The sequence below is a fragment of the Hydractinia symbiolongicarpus genome, chromosome 9 (genome assembly GCF_029227915.1).
Source record: "Hydractinia symbiolongicarpus strain clone_291-10 chromosome 9, HSymV2.1, whole genome shotgun sequence".
Taxonomy (NCBI): Eukaryota; Metazoa; Cnidaria; class Hydrozoa; order Anthoathecata; family Hydractiniidae; genus Hydractinia; species Hydractinia symbiolongicarpus.
Window position 1 is genome coordinate 25,869,556 of NC_079883.1, and position 23,214 is coordinate 25,892,769.

The window sequence follows — 23,214 nt, forward strand, 5'->3', positions numbered from 1 at the left end:
TTGAGAATGTCGAATCCAAATACTTTCCAATTTTATTTGTATTCAAACGTATACACGTCGTACGCTTGATATTTTTACCACTCATAAAGAAAACATTGCGTGGAAGCGATTTGTTATCCATCAAATAGTCCCTATGTATTTGTAGTCATTGGTAGGATTTTAAAGTTTGTAAAAATCCTTGCATAGAGCTGGAAAATTCACAGACCAAGTCGCGAAAGAACCACTCTCAAATAAATATGCACAAATGATAATAATTTTGCTGTTTTCTTTTCTTGTTTAACAAACATTACAACTCTTCTTGCAGTTCACCAGCATATAGGTCGGATTGGATTGACACTCTCCCTTGCCTGCCCAATATGCGCAATTTTTGTCTTTATCACCCAGTACTAAAAAAATGTCTTATAATAACTAATGGCAGTCAGAGAAGTTTTTATAATCTTTATTATTCTTCAAGTTTTCGTTATTTAAAAAATAAACACAATTTACGGATTCGCTTATTTTATAACCCTAGTATAGAAATTAAGGTCGCTCGGTTCTTTGTTATTTTACAAATGCGTCTGTACAAATGTTTTTAGACGCAGAAAAATTAAGAAAGCTCAGTGTTATACAGCAGAACGTTTTCCCTACCATCTCGACAACTTCTTTTGCAGTTTATCAACATGTAATTCGGATTTATGGTGCACTCTCCATTGACTGCCCAGTATCCACAATTCTCATTTGAATCTGTGCAAACAGTGGCTCCTAAAAATGACATGCAAATGGCTGGTACATAGTTTCCCTGTTATAAAAAGACTTTATGTGACATTTGCACAATATGAGAGGAGTTTACAAACACTTGCACGTTCGCGATAAACATGCTCGTTTGTCGGAAATTTAAATGCGAGCGACTTCGAAATTTCTTAAAAATTGGCTATTGAAGTTAGAAATGTGAAAAAATGAATATAAAAAAAGATTGACGTTCAAATTCTGCATTTAAAGGTAATGTGCGAGGGAATTTACTGTTTCAAAATCTAAAGGCATAGGATGCAGTATAAGACCTTGATAACGCCTTGAGATGGAGAGCATTCCGTACACCTACCTCCTCCGTTGGTCTTTTTACAGTTATACATTTTGTTGATCTGAGCAATATCGCCTTCACTGAAACCATTCCTGTTGCCAATCACATTTTGTTTGCTGCCATCAATCGTTCGAATTGTGTCCTTACAGTTTCTGCCGTATCTGTCGCAACCAAATGCCTGTCGGGAGTAATGCATCATCGAAGCGTAGTCGTAAGTGGTACCAAGACTATCTATTTTGTTTCGCGGTAATTTGTTGAAATTAAATACCATATCTAAAAAAGACGCGGTTAAAGCTATAGTAATGTAAAAACAACCTCGTTACCAAGATTCTTTAAAGAATCCTAGTGAATAGATTGTACTTCTATAAGAAGGAGGATTTTTTTTATCTCAGATGGTAAAAAGGTTTAAAAGAGTGCGCAAAAAACTTGTTTGAGTCATCATCAAAACATTTAAAACAAAACTTTTATCAGCTCTACTCACTTTGGTCGTATACATTACGCGTCAAAATGTGAACATGCTGGTCTCTGTCTGGTCGACTCTGTTCGTGATACAAACCTGATTCGGAAAATACATTCGTGTAAAATAAAATAACTTGTGTGCTTGTGTTACAGTAATTGCAAATGATCAACCTCGTCCCCAGGGGATTTTGCCTTTTTGACATCAAGACCGGTATTTAGCCATAAGAAGTAAGCACTTAGAAGTAAGCACTGGGAACGAGGATGAACAAATGAGGTTCACTTTAGATTAAAATTAATACTTAGCAATTTGCGATAGGGTTGTTCAACAAGAGTTAGATGGTTTGATAGATGCAAAACAAAGTTAGCGTAAGAAATTTATTACCAATAGAATGTCCAATTTCGTGCATCGTTGTGCCTTTGCTGCGACAACCTATACCGAGTGTGATCTCATTGACACCATTGTTTGTAAACTCCGGATTGTTATATCCCACTGGTGATGAACACCTGACAAAAGTGATCAGAAGTGTCAGAAGAAGAAGAAGAAGAAAAAGAAGAAGAAAAAGAAGAATAGGGAGAGAAAAACATTACCCTCCGTGACCAACAAATTTAATGTATTCTCGTTGATTGGTTCTTTTCACGAATTTTAAGCACGTGAATTCGTGGTAGTCTGCAATCGCATCTGCAACAGCCTTCTTGCCATCGTTGCCTGAAAAAAATATTTATCCATTAAAAAGCAGAAGTAAGGTGTAATATTAATTTACTCAGGTCATGTATTTTTATCCTTTCATCTTTGTAGTTTTTGTCTTCCCAAGTTCACCTCACACGCAACAGTTCAATTTCTATAGAGAACTGGTGAGTGAGAACTGAATGTAGTCGATCTTATTTTCCTTTTTCCGCACAAAAATTGTCATTAATATACAATACCGTGTAAAGGGGGATTTTTCACGAGGGGAATTGAACGACGAATTTGACGGCGAATTCGATGGCGAATTCGCTTTTTAATTTTCACGACAAAATAAATTAGACGCCAAATTCATTGTTTACATTGATTAGAGGCGTTCTGATTGGCCTAAGACTAGCAGCAAAACCTTTAGCCCCGAAAAAGTAGGAACTGTTTTTACTTTTCAGCGAAGCGAATATTTCGATGCAAAATCATAACAAACAAAACTGCGCATGCTCAGATACAATTCGCCGTCGAATTCGCCGTTCAAAAAAAGGGGAGAAATTACGGCATGTAAAAAACTGCCCTTAATTTTTTACCTATTTTCGGGTGTTGTTGTCCTGAAAATGCAGGGGTGAGTAGTATTATTGTTAAAACCTTGAATGCTTGTTTAAATGCTGAAATCTTGCTTTATTCGCCATCAAAATCAAAGTAACTACATAGCAACCTTAATAGCAACCTATTATTACTACTATCAGGAGCCTTTCAGTTAATGGACGTATTTGCTATGCCATCTCTAGAATTAACTTTCGGTCTCTCAAGATGATATATTGCACTCGCGAACATTGATTAAGATTGTCTACAAGCAGTGAGAAAGGAAGCTGAATGGTGTACCCTCTGAAGTGACTTTGTTAGGCATTACGCGCGTAGTCGGCTGAACGCGCGCTGTCGTGATTTAGTTGATTAATAAACCGCACAGCTCGAAAAGAAAACACGTTTTTCGCTGTTCGACTGATGCAGTGGCACCAAAGAAAAAACTCAAATCAGCCATAGGCAGAGGTTATTATAGGAAAATATTTGTATACAAAATTATCTCACGTATCTGTTCTGGGTCAAATAAGCTTTTTAATTCGACTTATTTAGCCCAGAAGATGCTGTTTTGGCGCCTTTTTGTTGCATTAAATAGGCAAAAATTTTTAAAATGTCAGTTTCGTAGCAGAAAATTTTTTGGTATATTGCACAGGTCAATATTTTGTTGAAATAGACCGCTGAACACGAACTGTCAGGTGCGTGTATTAGTGTTTTACACAAAAATTCCCTTTAGAATTATCTTGCTTTTATATTACCCTCATAGTCATTTTTTTTATTCGTCCCTAGGGCATTAACGCTATATATTTCGCAACTTTTTTGCTTATTGTTAGTTGCTTTTTTACGCACAATAAAAAAACGAATAATGTTCACAAAAGTTGTAGTCTTTGTTATTTGGATTGGACTTGATGTACTGATACCTTGGATGATTTCAATTTATATTTCAGTAAGTAGTATTCAATATTTCATTTGTATTTACGCAGCCTTCTCTTTTTTATTGAATTTCCGGGCCCGAAGGCGTAGGAAATTCTTTAAAACCGTCGTTTTTTTCTTTCGGAGCATTTTTTGAGAAAAAATCGACCCCGGGATTTCACGTTCCTCTGAGAGGAGGATACTATTAGTATAACTGACTAACCCTGTCCCAAATGGTCAATTGCACAGATTTAAACTTCGTACCCAAGCTCCCTAAGTACTGGGAAGTCATCTAAACGACGTTTCAGGCCAAAACTGGTATTTGTTTTCGAAAAAATTTGGCACAGTTAACAAAAAAAGTATGCTGAACATAGTGGTGACATTGTAATTTTGATTTTTGTCACCCAAATGTCATTTTAGGCCAAAATTTGGTCCAAAAATTAAAACTGCTTTATTTTCAACAAAATTTGGCACAGTTAACAAATAAAGTATGCTGAAAATGATGGTGATACAAAATTTTTGTTTTTTGGCACCTAAATGTCATTTTAAGCCAAAATTTGTCCAAAAATTAAAACTACTTTATTTTCGACAAAAATTGGCACAGTTAATAAAAAAAGTATGCTGAAAATGATGGTCACATCAAAATTTTGATTTTTTGTCAACTAAATACCGTTTAAGACCATAAACGTTTCAATCGCAAGACTTTCAACCATGAATGATGGGCTGTATTATTTGTTAGCAATTTCTTTTAAAATGTGAGTTTATTATGACACGTTTTTTGTTTGTGTTTGTTGTAAGATATAATGTCACTTGTGTGCTTTATCTTCAGAGCTTCATGCACCAAACCTCTTCGATTGTTTGGCACGATAACACAACGAATTAGCAAGTCATCAAATATTTTGGTAGCGAGCGGAAATTCTTAGAGCCCCCAGGGCTTCTTGTTTTATTTTCTTTCATTTGTATTTTTTGTAGCCTTCTTTTGAGCGTCGAAATAGAAAGCTTCATTACCCCCTAGTCAATAGAAACCATGTCAACCAAGAAGATAAAGGATCGTTTCAATTTTGAAACTAGGGAAGAAGGCTTTCGATATCATTTTATAATTTTTTTTTAAACAATTTATAAAGAAATATCCATACTCACCAATTCCATTCGTGACAACGTAAGGTACCACGCCATTTGGCCATCTGTATCCGATTATAGAAGCAAAAGCACTTCCTCCATTTTTGAGAACTTCTTTTTGATCTGGCCTTAAAACCATATCACCTTGGTACAGATTTGGGTCTAAAAATTCATAAATGAAACAAAACGTGATTATCATATTTTTTTTTATTATTCTCGCAACTAGCTACTTCGTGTGGCTACTGCTAAGCTTACCTTTGAAGCATATACCTCGATAAGTCAGTTTTAACTTTATTTCAAAACAATACTTAAACTTGTCAATTACACCTAGTGTGTTATTGCAACTTTGTTACCAAGATCTTTACTATTTATTAACATGACAAAGGCGTAGAAAAGCCAAAAATGTCCTGGAGACGAAGTCGATACTATACTGCAGTATACTTGAAGCTTCAACTTACTTTCCATTTCTCGAACCCATGCATGCGAGTCATGCAGCATGGCTGCACATGCTAAAGTAATAAAGAGTTTCACTTTCATGTTTTTTCCAATGCAGGTGCAACTGAATATAATGGTTGATATAAAGTTAGACACGTTTATATATCTTCCTCGTGTAGCAATATTTGCACGGAAAGAAGAAAAGGCGAGATAGAAAACGGGGGGACAGCCTTTGCTAAGTAGAAATTTACTTAAACTGTTGGATCTTAACTTATTTTTCTACCAGTGAACATGTAAAATATTTCTTGTTTAGAGTTCTTGGTATGAAATACAACTTGAATCAATAATCAAAATAGTCATTCGTCATTACTGAACAAGCATGTCAATCCAAAATTTAAGTCATCGCTGGAGTGACAGTAACAGTGTTAAGCAGTTTACTCTCAAACCTTCACAATGTACTGTCAACAAATTTCGGACAAAATACATTCGATAAAAACGGAATTATACCATTTTTTAATTCAAAGTTTTCATTAATTACTATGCATACCATAGTTTTTGTAGCTATGTATAAGTGGAACAATATTAAAACGAGATAAACCGAGCTTTGGAAGTTATCTGAATTCTGTAGGCAATCAAAATACTAATTTTGAATAGACATTATCCTTTTTTGAGCCTACCTGTTCTGGATGTCTTGACACAAACCCATAATTTAAAATTTTACTTCTTTTTATCTAATTGTAGGAGAAGGGGAGATGCAAGGGAAAATCAAGTTATAATGAATTTGATGTATATCATGGTAAGGAGAAGTAGATAAATATCTTTGAGCTACCGAAGATGAAGAGGGTATTCAGCAGTTTACACTGGAGTAGAGGGGAATAAAAGTTTTAATTTCGTTTGGCTTTTCTATTGTGTTAAAATAGCGTACATGTTGTCATGGATGGTGGACTAAAAGTAAAATGACACACGCCAAAACAGATTTGATGTACGTAGTGGCAGAAAGTTTTTCGATAAAAAGTAAAGTATTACTGCAAAACCGATGGTGTTTTGCTGTGGCGTCACGCCAAGACATCAAGTTTTACCTGTGGTGTCACGCCAAGACATCAAGTTTTAGCTGTGGTGTCACGCCAAGACCCCGAGTTTAAGCTGTGGGGTCACGTCAAGACATCAAGTTTTAGCTGTGTTGTCACGCCAAGACGCCGAGTTTTAGTTTCACTCTCTTAACCTTTTTTTATAAAAATCAACAACTATGCAAAGTGAGGCAGGCCGTTAAAATTTTCAATCGAGATCCGGGCAAGGCTATTTTTTTTCTATATGAAAGCACCAGTCCGGCACACTTATTTTGGAATTACAAGGAATTACAAGGAAGTTTGTAGGCATAGAAATAGTTATGTTTTGTTGACAAAAAAGAAATAATTAAAGAAGAAATAATTTAAGAAGAAATAATTAAGAAAGAAATAATTAAGAAAGAAATAATTAAGAAAGAAATAATTAAAGAAGAAATAATTAAAGAACAAATAATTAAAGAAGAAATAATAAGGCAGAAATAATTATGACAAAAATAATTAGTAAGGAAATAATTAAGAAAGAAATAATTAAGAAAGAAATAATTAAAGAAGAAATAATTAAAGAACAAATAATTAAAGAAGAAATAATAAGGCAGAAATAATTATGACAAAAATAATTAGTAAGGAAATAATTAAGAAAGAAATAATTAGGGCAAAAGAAGGGGAACTTACAATGGGATATAAGTTGATGAGTTGATGTATTAGGGAGACAATAAATGAGCAGAATCACTATTGGCAAAACGTTATATAAAAAAAATGGAACAAAACTTGATTGAAAAAATACAGGACGTACACATTCAATAAAAAAATAGGGAGTTCCAGTTCTTTTGTAAATTATATTTTGTAAAACTTCATAAAAAACACCCTGTTTTTCTTTTGCACATTCCAAATTATTTTGGGTTGTGTGTATTCATTGCAAAAGCTGAATAACGAAATTTACCTAGCTTTCAATTAAATTGAGACACAAATATAAAATTTATGAAATTTAAATATCAAACAAGCTGTTTTTTCCAGCCGTGGTTAATGTGTATATTTTCTACATGTATGTCTCGGTTTCTCATTTTATTGCAACATGTGAGACAAAAATATAGCATCATTGTTTTTAAAGTTTGCTCAGCGAAACTGCATTGCATCGAAAAGTATCCAGACAAGACGTAAACAACACTACCAATTAGTGAATCAAGTGTAAATATTTTTTTAGACAGAACTGTATAAGGAAAAAACATTCAAGTAAAAGTCAAGCAGTGCAATGTCTTCGAACTATGATTTTTGTTAAACAGTGCACTCCAATCTTGTTTTTTTAGGAACTCTCATAACAAAAGCCTTTACGTAGCGGAGACCTCTATAGTCCAAATTTACAGTACGTTTTTGAACTGACACCTCTATAGTGGCCACTCCCAACGTTAGGTCACGTAGGATACGGTAAATTGCCTCGGCTAAAACAGATTCCGCTGTAATTCTTTTTGGTACCACATAGGGAGTAATAAACCTTCAATTCCCCGTTCCCTCTATACGGCTAATTCGCAATGCATTATGGTAGTTGTATTCTACAGTTTTCCCTCCCAGAAGCGAGAGTTTGTAAATAAATAACAGCATTCTTTTTATTGTGGCGATAATAACAAAAAGCCGTTATTGTTTGTGATAATTTTCAAATCTCCTCAAGAAAATCATTATCTCCCTTATCCAAAACCCGTGTTATTGATGTAAACATTTAAATATTGTTAGTTAGTGAGGTTTTAGGAGTGAAAGAAGTCGAAATGGAAGTAATAAATAAGGATACAGATTTAGATATAATTTTAAGCTCTACAGATCTTGGGCCTAGCTTTTCTCAAAGCTCTTGTGTGGTACCAAGACCTGTTTTTAAAGAATTAACAAATGCCGAGAGGGACGAAGAAGTGGAGGAAAGAACACACGAAGATATAAGTCAATGGTCAACTGATCTTGCAGCTATGCCTTCGATCACCCAGGAGAAAATTCACCAATATTTAGTTCTTGGAAATAGCTGTGATAGCAAGCCGAAGGGTGCTACAAAGCATAAAATTCTTGGATACCAACTATTCAAGGAGAGCTACGTGAAGAAAGTGAGAGTTAAAAGTAATGTTATGGCTGAAAAATTAACTTTTCTTGTGAAATGTTTTGTAGCTGCTTCCATGAAAAGAGAAAAATATTCTGTTTATGTCCACCTGTGTCAAAGAAGTGGTGATATTTTGTATGCGAAATGTTTATGTAAAGCTGGAGCAGGAGGATGCTGTAAGCATGTCGCAGCAGTTCTATTTCAATTGGTTGAATACAAACAGTTGGACTTAAAAATTGTCCCTGATGACAAGACATGCACAGATTTGTTACAAAAATGGCATGTACCTGGAGAAAGTGCAAATTCTGCACCAATAAAATTTTCTGCAATGGCATTCGAGAAAGCAGACCTTACGAAAGACACAAATGAAAGTCGCAAAAGACCGTTGGTCACAGGAAATAGAAAATTTTGTTCTACACCACTGTTTGCACATGAGCCCTCAACCGAAAAAGTCAAAAAATTAGCGACAGACTTATTTGAAATAGGGCAAGGAACTTCAATGGCATATTTATTACAAGGAAATGACTATAAACCATCATCATTTTATGACACATCTATAAAAGAATTTAATTTTGAACAGACAAACAGTGAAACAGTTGAATTACGTCCGACAGTTAATTTATTTTTGCAGGCTCTTGACTTTGAACCAGAAATAGCAGAGTTATCAGATGAGCAAAAGTCATTTGTAAACAATTTCATTCATGTCAATGCCGAACAAGTTCGAGACATAGAAAAATCCACATGTACTCAGTCTATTTTGTACTGTTTCTTTTGAAGCCCATATTGGAAGCATACGGAATTGTGAATGTAAAAAATCTGTCCATGTAATCAATATTCTGCTTATGTGACTTGTCGACATATTAAATCGAACAGCCATATCTTCTAACAAAAGTCCACATCGAATTCGAACCAGTATCATAAAGAATTCTTCTTCTGCGCTCAATGATCGTGATCGGCCTCGTTTTGTAGAGTTTATATTTTTTGTATTTTCAGTGTTAGTATTTGAACCCCAATATATTAGTTTATTTGCAGCTGGTTGTAAATATTCTAAAACTGCTTTGAATAATTTATAAGATTCGAATCCGGTATAAAACTTAAAGTGTGCTTCATTGTGTTTAAACCGGTCAATTGAAAATGCTATGTCACTTATAGTGGCTTGTTGTTTTTCAATAGTTTGATCAAGTTCCTTTTCATGAATTCTCATACAACTAATTTCGGCTCTCAATTTTTCCAACTCTTGTTTTAACTCTTCCTCCACAGATAATTCTGCAGCAATGTCATTTGTCGTAGCCCTCACAGGAGAAAATAGTTGCAATTTACAGTTTGTACTGTTGAGAGTTTTTCTTGGTTTGCTAGCTGTTGGTTTGATAGTTTTTGGGACTATTGTGGGAACATTGTTCATATATGTCTTCTTTCCACCAGTGAAATGAACAGAGCAAACTCTATGCGATGTAGAAGGTACAAAATCCTTTCTACTGATCATAAAAAGCCATTTCTTTCGAAGCTCTGAGTCTTTAGGAATGACATAAAAAGATAAGTCTGGATTCTTCTTTGAGTTGTTTTGACAGAGAGGTACACAGCAAGTTATCCCTCCTCCTTTACATTCAAAATTTGGCCCTACCAGATGAGAAAACGTTCATTATTTTTTCTTAGTTTTCAATTTCTTTGGCCAACCTTATTGTTTTCAGTTTTGCGGGTGAGCAACGTTGAAAAAGCGCTAGTCGCGATTTCTGCGATGTCTGCGTTATAGAATAATTAGCGACGGCCCTCGAAGGTGCCGAAAATGATAGGAGATAATAGACCATGCTGGCGCTAAGCCGTTACAACTATTTTTATTCCAAACAGGGTCTAAAACACCATGTTTCATTTTTGACATCCAAATGTTTCTGTGAAACCATCATCAATCTCGTCTCAAAAAAGATATTGGTATCCAATGACAAAACCTGTTCTTGTACTTTGATGAAAAACAATTTGTGGAAAAATTAATTTCTGAGGCTGGACTATTTGTTGATGATCTGTGTGCAATAAATAACGGAGAAGATTTCCTAGTATATCACCACGCTATTTACCCTACATAACTTCACCTAAAAGTTGAACATCATTGAACCGAAGCTGCAATTCTAGATTTACATATTGAAATGAAAGACAACATTTTCATATATAAACTCTTCGTCAAAAGGGATAAATGCATCGCTGCAGTAACGTTTTTAACAAAAAATATAACAAAACTGTTAAGAAATAATTGAATTATTAATGACTCCAAATATCATTCAAATGTCATCACAAACGCATTCTTCTAGTTCTGCTACACGACTTTTTCTATATTGCTATCACTTAATACCATCTATCACTTCGTAGCTGGTCATTGAAACTCAACTTATGGTACAAACTATCAAATCCCGTTTGACTCGTGACAATTGCCATCAATTATACCAACGACTAACACACCTATGACGGTGGGAATTAGCTACTCCTGCTGGTCATCCGGCGCAATTGAAACTGTTTCAATATAATTGCGTTAATGTCATATTATGTAGTCCCAATACTGCTGCACATGTTGAAATTATGACTCAAAAAAACAATAAGAAACAAATAAAGCAAAGAGATCAAAATTATTGCAAACTGAGGGTAAAAATACGAAGATGTAATTTTTATTCCCTCTTTCCTATTGAGAATGGAAAAAACTGTTTCTCAGGTCCATTTTTAAAACAATCTATTGCCTGTGAAGTCAATCCAATGAGATGTTCTGACATCTATTAAGAGAGATTTAAACCTGTTTTCATCATTGGGAACTACCCTACTTATGTTGTGATAGATTGGGAAAAGCTAAAAAATTTTTTTTGCCTTCCCTTATAATAAAAATTTACTCATTTCAAATATTGGCCCAAATTTATTAAGCGTTAAAGACTTCAAAACACAAAAAGCTGTACGCATTCCCTTCAAAAAATTTCTCTTTTTTTAGGCCATTAAACAAAATAAGACGTGAAACGTTACTTAAATTAAAGCTTCCCCCCAACATGTAGTCTTAAACCATAGTGGATGTGTGGCCATTGGGTGGAAACACACCTTAATTTTTTTACATAAAAAAAACTTTTTAACAATTAATAATACATGTTACTACACAGAGGTACTTTTAATTTGGTTTACATATCTTTTGTTTGTTGCCATGGTTACGCGTTGGTATGCAGAATGTAGATTTTGCGTTGTATGGACTGCCAAAAAATCTAAAAAACGCGTGCGGAATCAAACTTTCTGTCGCCGGTTCTTTTTATGTTAATATAAGCAAAGTAGTTTTCTGGTATATCGCAGGTAATATATGGTATGAAAAGAGGGCAAAAAAAGAATTTTCATCCAACATAACTCAAAGTCAGGAGACTCAGCTGAACTTATTTCACATCCTAATAATGCCCACAAGTTTTGAAAGACTTTTATATATTTAAAAAAGCATCAGAAAGTGAACCGAGAAAAAGGCATTTATATTTTATTCTTCTGAATTCGACGGTTTTCGAAGCAACTGTAGAGGTGAGACTCCGCAAGATTGATTTTAAAAGCTCATAAGTCTTAAGCCTTCATTTTAAACTTAAGGTGACCAGTTCATTTTTCAGGGGACACTGTAGAGTGTACTTTTACTTGTGGCTTAATTTGATATAGTATTTATGCGCATAGAATCTTGCGCTAAGAAGCGCCCATGTATGGACTGAAACGCGTTGGATACATGTAAAGTAGTTGGAAAGTGATTTAAAATCGCTGAAAATGGATCTTCTAGGAAACTTCTGGTGGTAGAATTTTCGTAAATAATAAGGCTAAAGTTTGAGAATACAATTTTCTACAAAGATCTTTATTATAGCACATCCTTAGTCGAACCAACACAACACAATGCATGGCCGTGATTAATCTAGTGCTGCTCGTGTTGTTCGTGCAGTTTGTGCAAACAGTGGTTGTTTGCACGAACTACACAGCTTGTATAAAAATACGGTAAATTTGCTCGGATCGGCTTTGAACAGCTTGTATAATGAGCTATATCCTTTACTGCAATGTAAGTTTCAAAAGATCCGGGGTGGGTGGGTTCAGAACGATTTTTTGGCGGGAAAAAAAGGTAAGTACAAAAATAAACATGTTGTATCTTTTAGATTGCGTTAGCATGTTTTATTTCGAAGATTATAACATGAGCAAAAGTGTTACATTAACATTGTCTGCAACTCTTTCGACAATTCCTCAACATCCAGTTTGGATTTTTATAACATTCACCAATGCTTTGCCAGTATGGACATTTTGAATCGCTGTCGGTACAAGTGGTACCTGTAAAATAAAAAAAGCGTCGGTACAAGTTATAGTTCAATGTTTATATCCAAGTAACAGGGATGTTTTACCGTAACTTGTTTGAACAAATCTGTTTTTATTATGAACGCACACGCAACATAAATATCTCACATACGTATTTAATTCTCTTCTGGTAAACTTTCCCTATACTATTTTATTTACATCGCAAAGTCGTAAATTGATTCACTTTCTATTTATAATTCTTAGATTACACATCTTCTTAAAATAATAAAATTTTGAGTTACATAAAATACAATTTAAAGAAGATGAAGATATACAGGTGTAAAAAGAAGAGGAAGAAAGATTAAGAAAAGGATTCAAAAAATGCGTTTAACAATTCAATCGAAGAAAAAGAAGAAGAAGAGGAATAAATTCAATGGAAACAATAACAAACATTACCTCCTCCCGTTCCAGTTCCCCCTGTTCCAGTTCCCTTACAATTGTACATCAAATTGATTTGCTTGATATCTCCTTTACTGAATCCATTGCTTCGACCAATCACAGTTTGCATATTTGGATCTTTTGTCCTGATAGTTACTTTGCAATTGCGCCAGTTATCGTCACATCCAAATGCAGTTTGATCATAATGCATCATGGAGTAATAATCGTACGGGGTGTTAAGAGAATTGATGTTATTGACTTTGTTGAAGTTGAATACCATCCCTAAAATATATATCACAAATCTCTATCAAAATAACTATGCTCAAATTAATAACGAAAATTTTCTTTGCCATAGATTGCGCTTAAGAGTTTGCTGTAAATAACGACCTAACAAAAAAGTCAAGGGAGAAAACACACGTAGACAGTAGAAGTCGTTTAGGTAAGCGAGACAATTTTAGTATTTTTTTCATAACTATTAGGTCTATTTATTTTATGCCTTAAATTTTAAAACACCCAATACACTGAATTTCACAAGACTGTTGGAAGATGAAAAGAGAATGTAATAAAGATATCCAAAATCTGTAAAACAAACAGCAAGCAATTACTTTGGTTGTACACGTTGTGTTTCAAGATGGTAACATAGCCGTCACGGTCCGGTCGACTTTGCTCGTGATATAAACCTAAAAAAGAAAGGCGTTGTTTTTTTTAAAAAAATGTCTGTGCATAGTAAACCTTGCTGCTCACCGCAAATTCTTATCGTAGGAGTGATTGAGAGTGGCGGTATTTCATTAGGGGCGCTCAGTCTGTGAGAGTGACACTGCTTATAAGGTATTGCTAATTCAAAAGAAATGTTAAGGGGGCGTCTACTCAAGAGTATACAGTGCTTTATTAGAACGAATTCCCACGTATTGGAGAATAGCTAAAGGAACAGCTATATTGTCGAGCAAATTAAGTTCTTGTGTGAGCATTCTGAAAAATTATTCACAAAATGATCTTCTTTAAAGCAGAATTTACATTATCAGTTTTCGTCTGATACACACGGGACTGGATAATGTAAAAGACACCCGACAGACATTTTTTAGAGGCCAGACTCGACACGATTGCAGACAATCGACCAATGGAAAGAAGGATTTTATATGTAAGCATGGCACGTGACTAATCTGTGCAATAAAAAAGATACTTCTTCATCTATAATACATCTTGCTTCGATGATTCAAGTAAAATTTGTAAACGATATAGTAATTTGCAAACATTTCTAAGTGCGTTTCTAATTTTCTAAGGATTACGTTGCCTCACTTATACTCAATAATACTTTTTCCAGCTTAAGCTGCTTACCGATAGAATGACCCATTTCATGCATGGCTGTGTCTTTGCTGCGACAGCCTACACCCAGGGTGATCAGATTAACACCATTGCTGGTGTATCGAGGATTGTTAAAGCCGACAGGAGAAGAGCAACTGAAAAAGAAGGGTGGGTTAAAAACAATTTAATTTAACAAAGAAACTTTTTTCCTGAAAAGGGTATATTGTTTCCGATAGTGAACTGAACATTTTTTTTAAATTTCTGGTTATCTTGAAGGCTAAAAGACTTTCTGGAAGTAAGAAAACGGATGACTAAACGGCAGCTCTGTTTTCTCTCTCAGCGCAGAATATTAAACATAAACAACATACCCTCCACCATCTACAAACTTGATATACTCGCGTTGATTAGTCCTTCTTTCAAATTTTAAGCAAGTGTGTTTATGGTAGTCAGCTATAGCCTGTTGAACTGCGTTGTAACCATCGTTGCCTATATAAAAAAAAGCAAAAGAAAAAAAATAAAGCAAACTCATTTCCGAAGGTCTATATATTCGACACGGCGAGTCGAAAGTAGTTTCTTCCATCCGCGCCGATGAAATAAAATGACCAATGAAGCTTACCGATAGAGCTGGTAATGACGTACGGCACTACACCGTTTGGCCATCGGAATCCAATGACTGATCCAAAAGTGTTTTTGGCCTTTTCTAATGCTTCCTTTTGGTCAGGTCTCAAAACCATATCACCTTGGTAAAGTCCTTTGTCTAAAGTTTAGATAAATAAATAGGACGTTTAACGAGGTATGTATTTATAAACTATTCTACTATTTAGAGCTCCCTGAGATAGAACATCACAAGAAAACCAATGAATGGAGTTATTGGTTACAAAAAATTCGACTTACTTTCCATTTCGCGCACCCATGATGCAGCAAAATTGAGCATAGTAATGCAGGTGAAGATGAGAAAAAGTTTTGCCATTTTCGAAGATTGAAAACACACCTCACAATATGTGCCTCTGAAGATTGTGAGATCTTCCAAAAATGTACGGATATTTATAACAAAATTCACAAACAAATTTAAAACAAACAAAAGAAGAAAAAAATAAGGGACGGGGGAGGGGGGGAGGGGTTAGGCGGAAAAAAATCAAAAAAATTTTGTGGTAATTCTTGTAAGAATTCTAAATCCAAATTTTAATTTTTTTTTTTTTTGGTTTTTTTTGAGGGGGAGGGGCAGGTTTACTAGGCCATCCATGATGTCACAAGGGCATGTAACTTTGCTAGATTTTCTGCGCAATTCATAACATGGCGCAACAGTAAAGAATGTGAAGTAAGAAGAAAATTCGAAGTTTTCATAAGTAGGAGGACCTACTAAGAACACAAAACATTACAAGAATATAGATATTTAACTTGGTATATTTCCATCTATTAAAATGCCGAGTCGATTATTGATTTTTTTTTCATCTTGGTAGAGATTAGAAAAAACAAAGAAATTTCCACAGACACCCGGCTTTTGAGAGACAAGTGAAAAAAGCAATTAAATTATTATGGTTTTTAATGTGCAAATTTACCTTATCGATATGCAATAAAAACTTCATATTGGTTATAGTATGGGATGGTAAAAAATCGATTAAATTAACGCAAAGTTTGTTTTTTTAGAAAATAAATGTAGAAAACGAAAAAGCTGTTCAATTTATTTGCATGTCAAACATTAATTTTCAAATGTATATTTTCGCGTTGTTTGCGCCGCCATTTTAATTGTTTTAAAAATTGAGACACAAATTTAAGATAAATATTAAGGCTGATTAAAAAGGAGACAAACATTGACAACCTCGTCCTCACCTTTTTTTCATATTTTAACCCTATTCGGTCCGGGGGGGGGGGCGGATTCCGCCCCACCTGACGGGCTTTTTTTAATAACTCCTGATTACTTTCTTATATGGCTATGATACTTACTGAGTTTCAACATTTATCTATTAGACACCTGCATGCTAAATTTTTAGGTCCCATACCTTTCAGAGGCCTTGATATTGGCCATTACTCGAAACTACCCCTAAAATCTCTATAAAATCCTTATAATGGGGAAATATAATAACTACTGTTAGGAATATCCTTAGAACTTGAAACTTGCAACACAACTTTGTTTCATCAAGAAGAATCATTTTGGATTTTACCTGAAAATCGGAAAAAAAAACGAATTTTCGGGCAATTTTTGGCAATTTTTTATCCGATCCATGTAAAAACCGGAAGATATCTTTAAAATATTTTATTTAGCTTTCAGAAACTTCAAACAGAATGCAAAAATCCGCTCTAGAACAAAAGTAATTATATTTTAAGCAGATAGTGGCATTTTTAACAATTTTCAAGCTTCTGATGACGTCACAGAAAATGTGCTGATGCAAGCAAAAATTTATTGCCGCCATTTTGTTCCTTTTATGACGTACTATAAGTGTGCCAAGTTTGATTCAATTTGAACAATCCTATAAAAAATTATTGAGGGGGGGGGGGGGGGGGCGGAATCCGCCCGCCCCCGGTCATAGTATGTTCGAAAAACCCCGGACCAAATAGGGTTAAAAGGTTAAAGGAACCTAGACACCCGGGCAAATATCTAAAAATTAGAAATTTCTAAAAAATAGCCTACCTTATCAGTAAAACACCTAAAAACCTTTTTTTCCGACAATCTTTTTGCCGATTTTTCTTCCTTGTTGCTAATTTTTATCAGTTTATGCAATTATTCTTTGTTAGCGACTAAATTCAAAAATTTATTATTGAAGATCAAAAATTTAGTCAGCAAAAAAGTGACTAAATTTTGTCCAAGTGACTAATATTTTTGCCGATTAATTTTTTTGCCAACTTTTTTTTACCGATAAGGTATAGAAATATAAGCAAATATTTTGATTGAATTTCTGGTAAACCAGCATCCACGCTATAGATAGTAACATGAATTTCTGGTAAACCAGCATCCACGTTGTAAATAACAACATGACTTTCTAGTAAACCAGTATCCACGTTATAGATAGCAACATAAATTTCTAGTAAACCAGCATCCACGTTGTAGAGAGCAACATGAATTTCTAGTGAACCAGCATCCACGTTGTAGAGAGCAACATGAATCTAGTGAACCAGCTTTTATATTGCAGAGGGCAACTTTTTCATTTGCTAGAGAAAGATATTCACAAAAAAGTGACGTAAAATGTGTAAGTTTCTCAAATTGCTGCTGATGGTGTTGATAATGTTTTAGGATTTTCAGCCTGGTGTTGCTAATATATAACGTGTACCATAGCCCTTTTAGGCCTGAAGGTTGGACACGTGGGGGGGTGCCCAACGTTGATTTGCTTCTTAATAAGGTCTTGGTTATTCATTAATATTATTTATCCTATTTGTTTACATCTTTTGAAAAAATGTTGTAAAACAGAAATCCAAAGAGAAGGGTTTTTAAAAAATTTTAGAAGCATAATTCTTTGTGTTCTTTTAATTGAATCAACGTAAAATTTTACACACATTTTAGCACGTAAGAAGCTTCATATCGCGCACACCTTTATCCAAGTAAAGTGGCTTAACAAAACAATTTTTTTGTAACATCCACGAGGGGCAAACGTTTAGCTAGTGTCGACAGTTGGCTTACCAACCCAATTATTTTGTTTCAGCAATAATGGCAAGTAAAAATTTCCTTCACTCTTTAATTTTTTCAGAGTTTTGATATTTTTTTTATATAGTTTCTTTTATATTGCTTTGTTATATTTTCTAAATAGTTTTAATCAAACTGTAACGTGGAAAAGTTTCATCAATTTTGTAACCAAACTTTAGATTTATAATATTTTGTCCATTTTTTCATTTTTCCAGTTTTCTCCGTGTCTTTATAATTCGAGTTCAACAAATACAGTTTAAGAATTAGTCCCTACACACACATCGCTAGACGCAGTGTGAAACTCTCAAAGAGGATGAGTAAAATCAAAGTTCTCAGGAAAGAAAACCAGGCTTTCCGGGAAGAGAACATAACGACAGGTAGTTGAGTAATGTTTAGCAGCCTCAATCCTCACAAAAAAACGCAACAGGCCTAGCATCCGGGTTGGATGTTCAGTTTATCTAAACGAAATTGAATATTAACATTGCTGTCTCAAAAGAAAAGCCTCCCACAGAAAACTTGCTTCCGTGTTTGGACAGAAGTGGAATTTTATTCTTTTAATAAAAAAATTGCGTAAATAGAACCATAGGTGTAGAAGATCCCTGGGAACAAGCCTGGCTGTGACTTATACTGTTTCAGGTGTAATACCATAGGGTCCAAAACTATTTTAATTGAAGCTACCCTGTCAGAAACAACTCATCATATCCAAAATATAATTATTTTTGGGAGGATCAAATTTAGTGCTCGCCAAATTTGTTGATTCGCAAAAATAAATGGTGGTAAACGTTTGGAACTACTACAAAGCTATCGTCAAAATCAAGATTTCTGCCTCTTGTTTTCTAAGTCGAAGTATTGGAATATTTTCAGCCTAAACGCTTGCTTGCCCACTCTAACTTTGAACCCAGGCTCTTCAGCTGCACAAAAAACCGTTAGACTCTGGGTTTGAGATTGGACCTACAAAACACGGTAAAACGAAACAAAACTTGCAACTTCGTTCCCAGGGTCTGTTGTCTCGGTGAGTTAAATAAGGACAAGTATAAATCTCTTTGCAATCTACTAAAAACGCATATAGGTCCCTTTCTCATGCAGTCAATGTAAAAGTTTGAGACATATTATCATATTAACTCTTGTGAGGAAATTCAAAAGAAAATACATTCTTGAAAAGAGTAAAATGTTTCAGAAAAATGCGATTAAGTTTTCTATATTAAATTAAGACTAGAGTGATTTCAGGAAGAGTAAACATATTAAACGACTATTTTATTTATAGCAAAAAAAGCAGACGACCTCCCCAGCGTCTATATTCGCGACCTTTATTAAACAGAATTGGAACTCTTTTTTTATGAGTAAATTTGAGATGAGAGTTATTGAAACCTTGTTTAAGATGACGGTATTTTCATAAAAAATTGAGAACATTTTCATATTTTTCCAAAAAAATTGAAAATATTTCAGATTTTAAATGTAATGTATATTTTCTAAATAGTTTTAATCAAACTGTAACGTGGAAAAAGTTTCATCAATTTTGTAACCAAACTTTAGATTTATAATATTTTGTCCATTTTTTCATTTTTCCAGTTTTCTCCGTGTCTTTATAATTCGAGTTCAACAAATACAGTTTAAGAATTAGTCCCTACACACACATCGCTAGACGCAGTGTGAAACTCTCAAAGAGGATGAGTAAAATCAAAGTTCTCAGGAAAGAAAACCAGGCTTTCCGGGAAGAGAACATAACGACAGGTAGTTGAGTAATGTTTAGCAGCCTCAATCCTCACAAAAAAACGCAACAGGCCTAGCATCCGGGTTGGATGTTCAGTTTATCTAAACGAAATTGAATATTAACATTGCTGTCTCAAAAGAAAAGCCTCCCACAGAAAACTTGCTTCCGTGTTTGGACAGAAGTGGAATTTTATTCTTTTAATAAAAAAATTGCGTAAATAGAACCATAGGTGTAGAAGATTCCTGGGAACAAGCCTGGCTGTGACTTATACTGTTTCAGGTGTAATGCCATAGGGTCCAAAACTATTTTAATTGAAGCTACCCTGTCAGAAACAACTCATCATATCCAAAATATAATTATTTTTGGGAGGATCAAATTTCGTGCTCGCCAAATTTGTTGATTCGCAAAAAATAAATGGTGGTAAACTTTTGGAACTACTACAAAGCTATCGTCAAAATCAAGATTTCTGCCTCTTGTTTTCTAAGTCGAAGTATTGGAATATTTTCAGCCTAAACGCTTGCTTGCCCACTCTAACTTTGAACCCAGGCTCTTCAGCTGCACAAAAAACCGTTAGACTCTGGGTTTGAGATTGGACCTACAAAACACGGTAAAACGAAACAAAACTTGCAACTTCGTTCCCAGGGTCTGTTGTCTCGGTGAGTTAAATAAGGACAAGTATAAATCCCTTTGCAATCTACTAAAAACGTATATAGGTCCCTTTTTCATGCAGTCAATGTAAAAGTTTGAGACATATTATCATATTAACTCTTGTGAGGAAATTCAAAAGAAAATACATTCTTGAAAAGAGTAAAATGTTTCAGAAAAATGCGATTAAGTTTTCTATATTAAATTAAGACTAGAGTGATTTCAGGAAGAGTAAACATATTAAACGACTATTTTATTTATAGCAAAAAAAGCAGACGACCTCCCCAGCGTCTATATTCGCGACCTTTATTAAACAGAATTGGAACTCTTTTTTTTATGAGTAAATTTGAGATGAGAGTTATTGAAACCTTGTTTAAGATGACGGTATTTTCATAAAAAATTGAGAAAATTTTCATATTTTTCCAAAAAAATTGAAAATATTTCAGATTTTAAATGTAACGCCACGAAAGAAAAACAAATTATTTCTATTCTCATGTTGAATTTTTGATGCATTTCGAAAAAAAAAACATGATAAGCCCAACCTCATTCCCAGGGCATTTTGCCTTGTTGATAAGTTGATATAAGCGGCGAAAAGTTATTGGCCACTCCCGTAATAATGGCTCATGGGCCATAGGACCCTGGGGAAGAGGCTGTGATAAGCCATAAATTTTGTAAAAAAAACATTGAGGAGATTTAAGAAAGTTGTTAAAAATTCTTCCTTTGCTGGATGTTTGGAGACTTTTCAAAATTATGAATTGAGGACTTTTGAGGAACTACGTGGCAACTCTCTAAACTGTTGTCACCCCTTCTTTGCAAAGGACGCAGTTTTGCGTCTATGATTCTTCCTTTGTTTTAGTTTGCTACGAATTGCGTACGTCAAGAGCGTCAAAACATAAACTTTGTGGAATACACCTGCTGCAATTAAGACTGTGTTCACCGTGGCGGATAAAGGTCGAATTTTATACCTAGGCTGTTCACTCGATATTACCATATTTCAAAAAAACGAGGCAAATTTCAATTTTCTTCTTATTTTAATGCGGCTCAAAACTTACTCTAATTATGTTGTGGATTGACTACAACATCAATTTACAATGTAAAAGAATCGGTTTCATCAGCATCATCTTCAACGTGCTTAGAAGTATTTCCCATGCATCTTTTATAAAAGAATTTATTTCGAACTTATGTAATCTGTAGACGTAATGCTGCAGACATCAAAAAATATTTTTTGGACCTTAGGGTAGATTAGAGCTGCTTGCTGAAGTTACATTTCAAACTTCGAACGAAAAACGTTTTTCTCAAATGCAACATAAAACATTGGCTGAGAGAAAAATAGAAGGAAAGGGAAAAGAAGAAGAAACCTAAAATAAACAAAAACAAAACAAAAAATGGAAATAATGATAAAAAAAAAGATAAAAAAATATAGAAAAAAAATTGTTGCTTTTTTTCCCTTTAATTCAGAACGGTAATGATTAAATTTTCCTCTAAATATTTGTGCGGGCTTGAGTTAATGATATGACGGTAATTTATCCCCTCTTATTATTACTGCGACATGCCCAAAATAATTATTTTTTCAGCCGCACTAAATGTAACGTAAAATAAGTTACTAATTACTTTAAAACTTATTTTTCTAGCAATCGCCATACAAAGCTCACACACACACGCATACTTTCCCCTCTTGGTTTGATCGACGCAAAAAAAAAACTATAGCATCCCTCTGATATCATACTCATCTAATGTGACAGGGCAGGTGATATTTTATATGCTTAAAAAATAAGAGAGAACCTAGTTGTCAATGAAGCCATCCATATAAAAACATATTCTCTAATTTGCGTTATTTTTTATATGCATTTTTGTTTCAGTAATTTAGTGATCATTAATTTCCTACAATAAGGAACTCTTCATAGACCAGATTATTGAAAAAGAAATGTTAATTCTCTAAAACAATTCTGAAGTATAATCCAATATTTTCAAAATAACCATAGTTCTAAGTGGCCATTTAAACCTGAAATTCTTGATCTTTCATGAGAGACCAAATTTTCCTAAAATCTTATCATATTTTCATACTTCCTGTTATTTCTTATTGGACACCCTGGTACTGGATAGGGTGTCTGTTCGCACGAAACTGAGCCTATCCGGATATGCGAAACGGAATAATACCGATAATTCCGTTGCGATGCAAAAAGTGAAATGATTCCGTCCGATATGCAGTCGTATCGTGTGAAGCATCGAAACAAAATGGCGACAATAACAGATAAAGAAACGCGTAAATTTTCATTCCAAGTAGCAGGTGACCTTTTTAAGTCAGTTTTTCTGGCTTGCCTGTACACATTTTGAAAAAAATTGACACGGTTAACAGAAGAAATTTACGAAGAATACACATATTAGAAAAATATCAAAATTCTTATCAGGCTGGCCATCATTCTTTTTTCTCTTACACCAAACACCTATTGTTTTAACATGAAATCCCAACTTGATATTAAAATTTGGGTAAAATTTCTCATAAGAATTTGCACACATTAACAGACCCAATAACACTTTGGATTTTGGCACATTCAAATTTTCGTTGCAAAAAAAATCAAAAAAATCAGTGTATAAATTTTAAAGCCTTTTATTTGTTCTGTGAGACCGAACTGTCCATTTGCTAAAATTTACTCTTCCATTGCGTTTTTAGTTTTAATATAAATCTGTCGTAGTTACTATTGAAAACGAAATTATTATACAAGAAACCAGATTTTATCGCTATTTCCTGGAAAATGGATTACGTTAAGCTGATTAATTTTTGCGAATTTTATCTATATTTTCGAAAAGATCAAATGAAGAAAATAAATCTTTCCGAAATTATTAAAAATTTAAGTTTTTTTTTCGCTTAA

At 34.2% G+C, this 23,214-nt stretch overlaps 2 protein-coding genes across 2 annotated transcripts; both read right to left on the bottom strand.

Annotated features, from left to right (window-relative positions):
• Positions 1 to 245: 245 nt before the first annotated feature.
• Positions 246 to 5,717, bottom strand: LOC130657872 (low choriolytic enzyme-like). The gene is made up of 9 exons (XM_057460864.1): positions 5,670 to 5,717; positions 5,255 to 5,510; positions 4,818 to 4,958; positions 2,105 to 2,222; positions 1,899 to 2,020; positions 1,539 to 1,613; positions 1,079 to 1,330; positions 628 to 741; positions 246 to 386 (listed from the first exon to the last, which is right to left on the bottom strand). The coding sequence occupies exons 1-9, from the start codon at positions 5,715 to 5,717 to the stop codon at positions 277 to 279; spliced, it is 1,236 nt and encodes a 411-aa protein (XP_057316847.1). The 3' UTR covers positions 246 to 276.
• Positions 5,718 to 12,486: 6,769 nt separating this feature from the next.
• Positions 12,487 to 15,414, bottom strand: LOC130656711 (hatching enzyme 1.2-like). The gene is made up of 7 exons (XM_057459622.1): positions 15,267 to 15,414; positions 14,989 to 15,129; positions 14,741 to 14,858; positions 14,406 to 14,527; positions 13,676 to 13,750; positions 13,089 to 13,352; positions 12,487 to 12,668 (listed from the first exon to the last, which is right to left on the bottom strand). The coding sequence occupies exons 1-7, from the start codon at positions 15,340 to 15,342 to the stop codon at positions 12,553 to 12,555; spliced, it is 912 nt and encodes a 303-aa protein (XP_057315605.1). The 5' UTR covers positions 15,343 to 15,414; the 3' UTR covers positions 12,487 to 12,552.
• Positions 15,415 to 23,214: the final 7,800 nt, after the last annotated feature.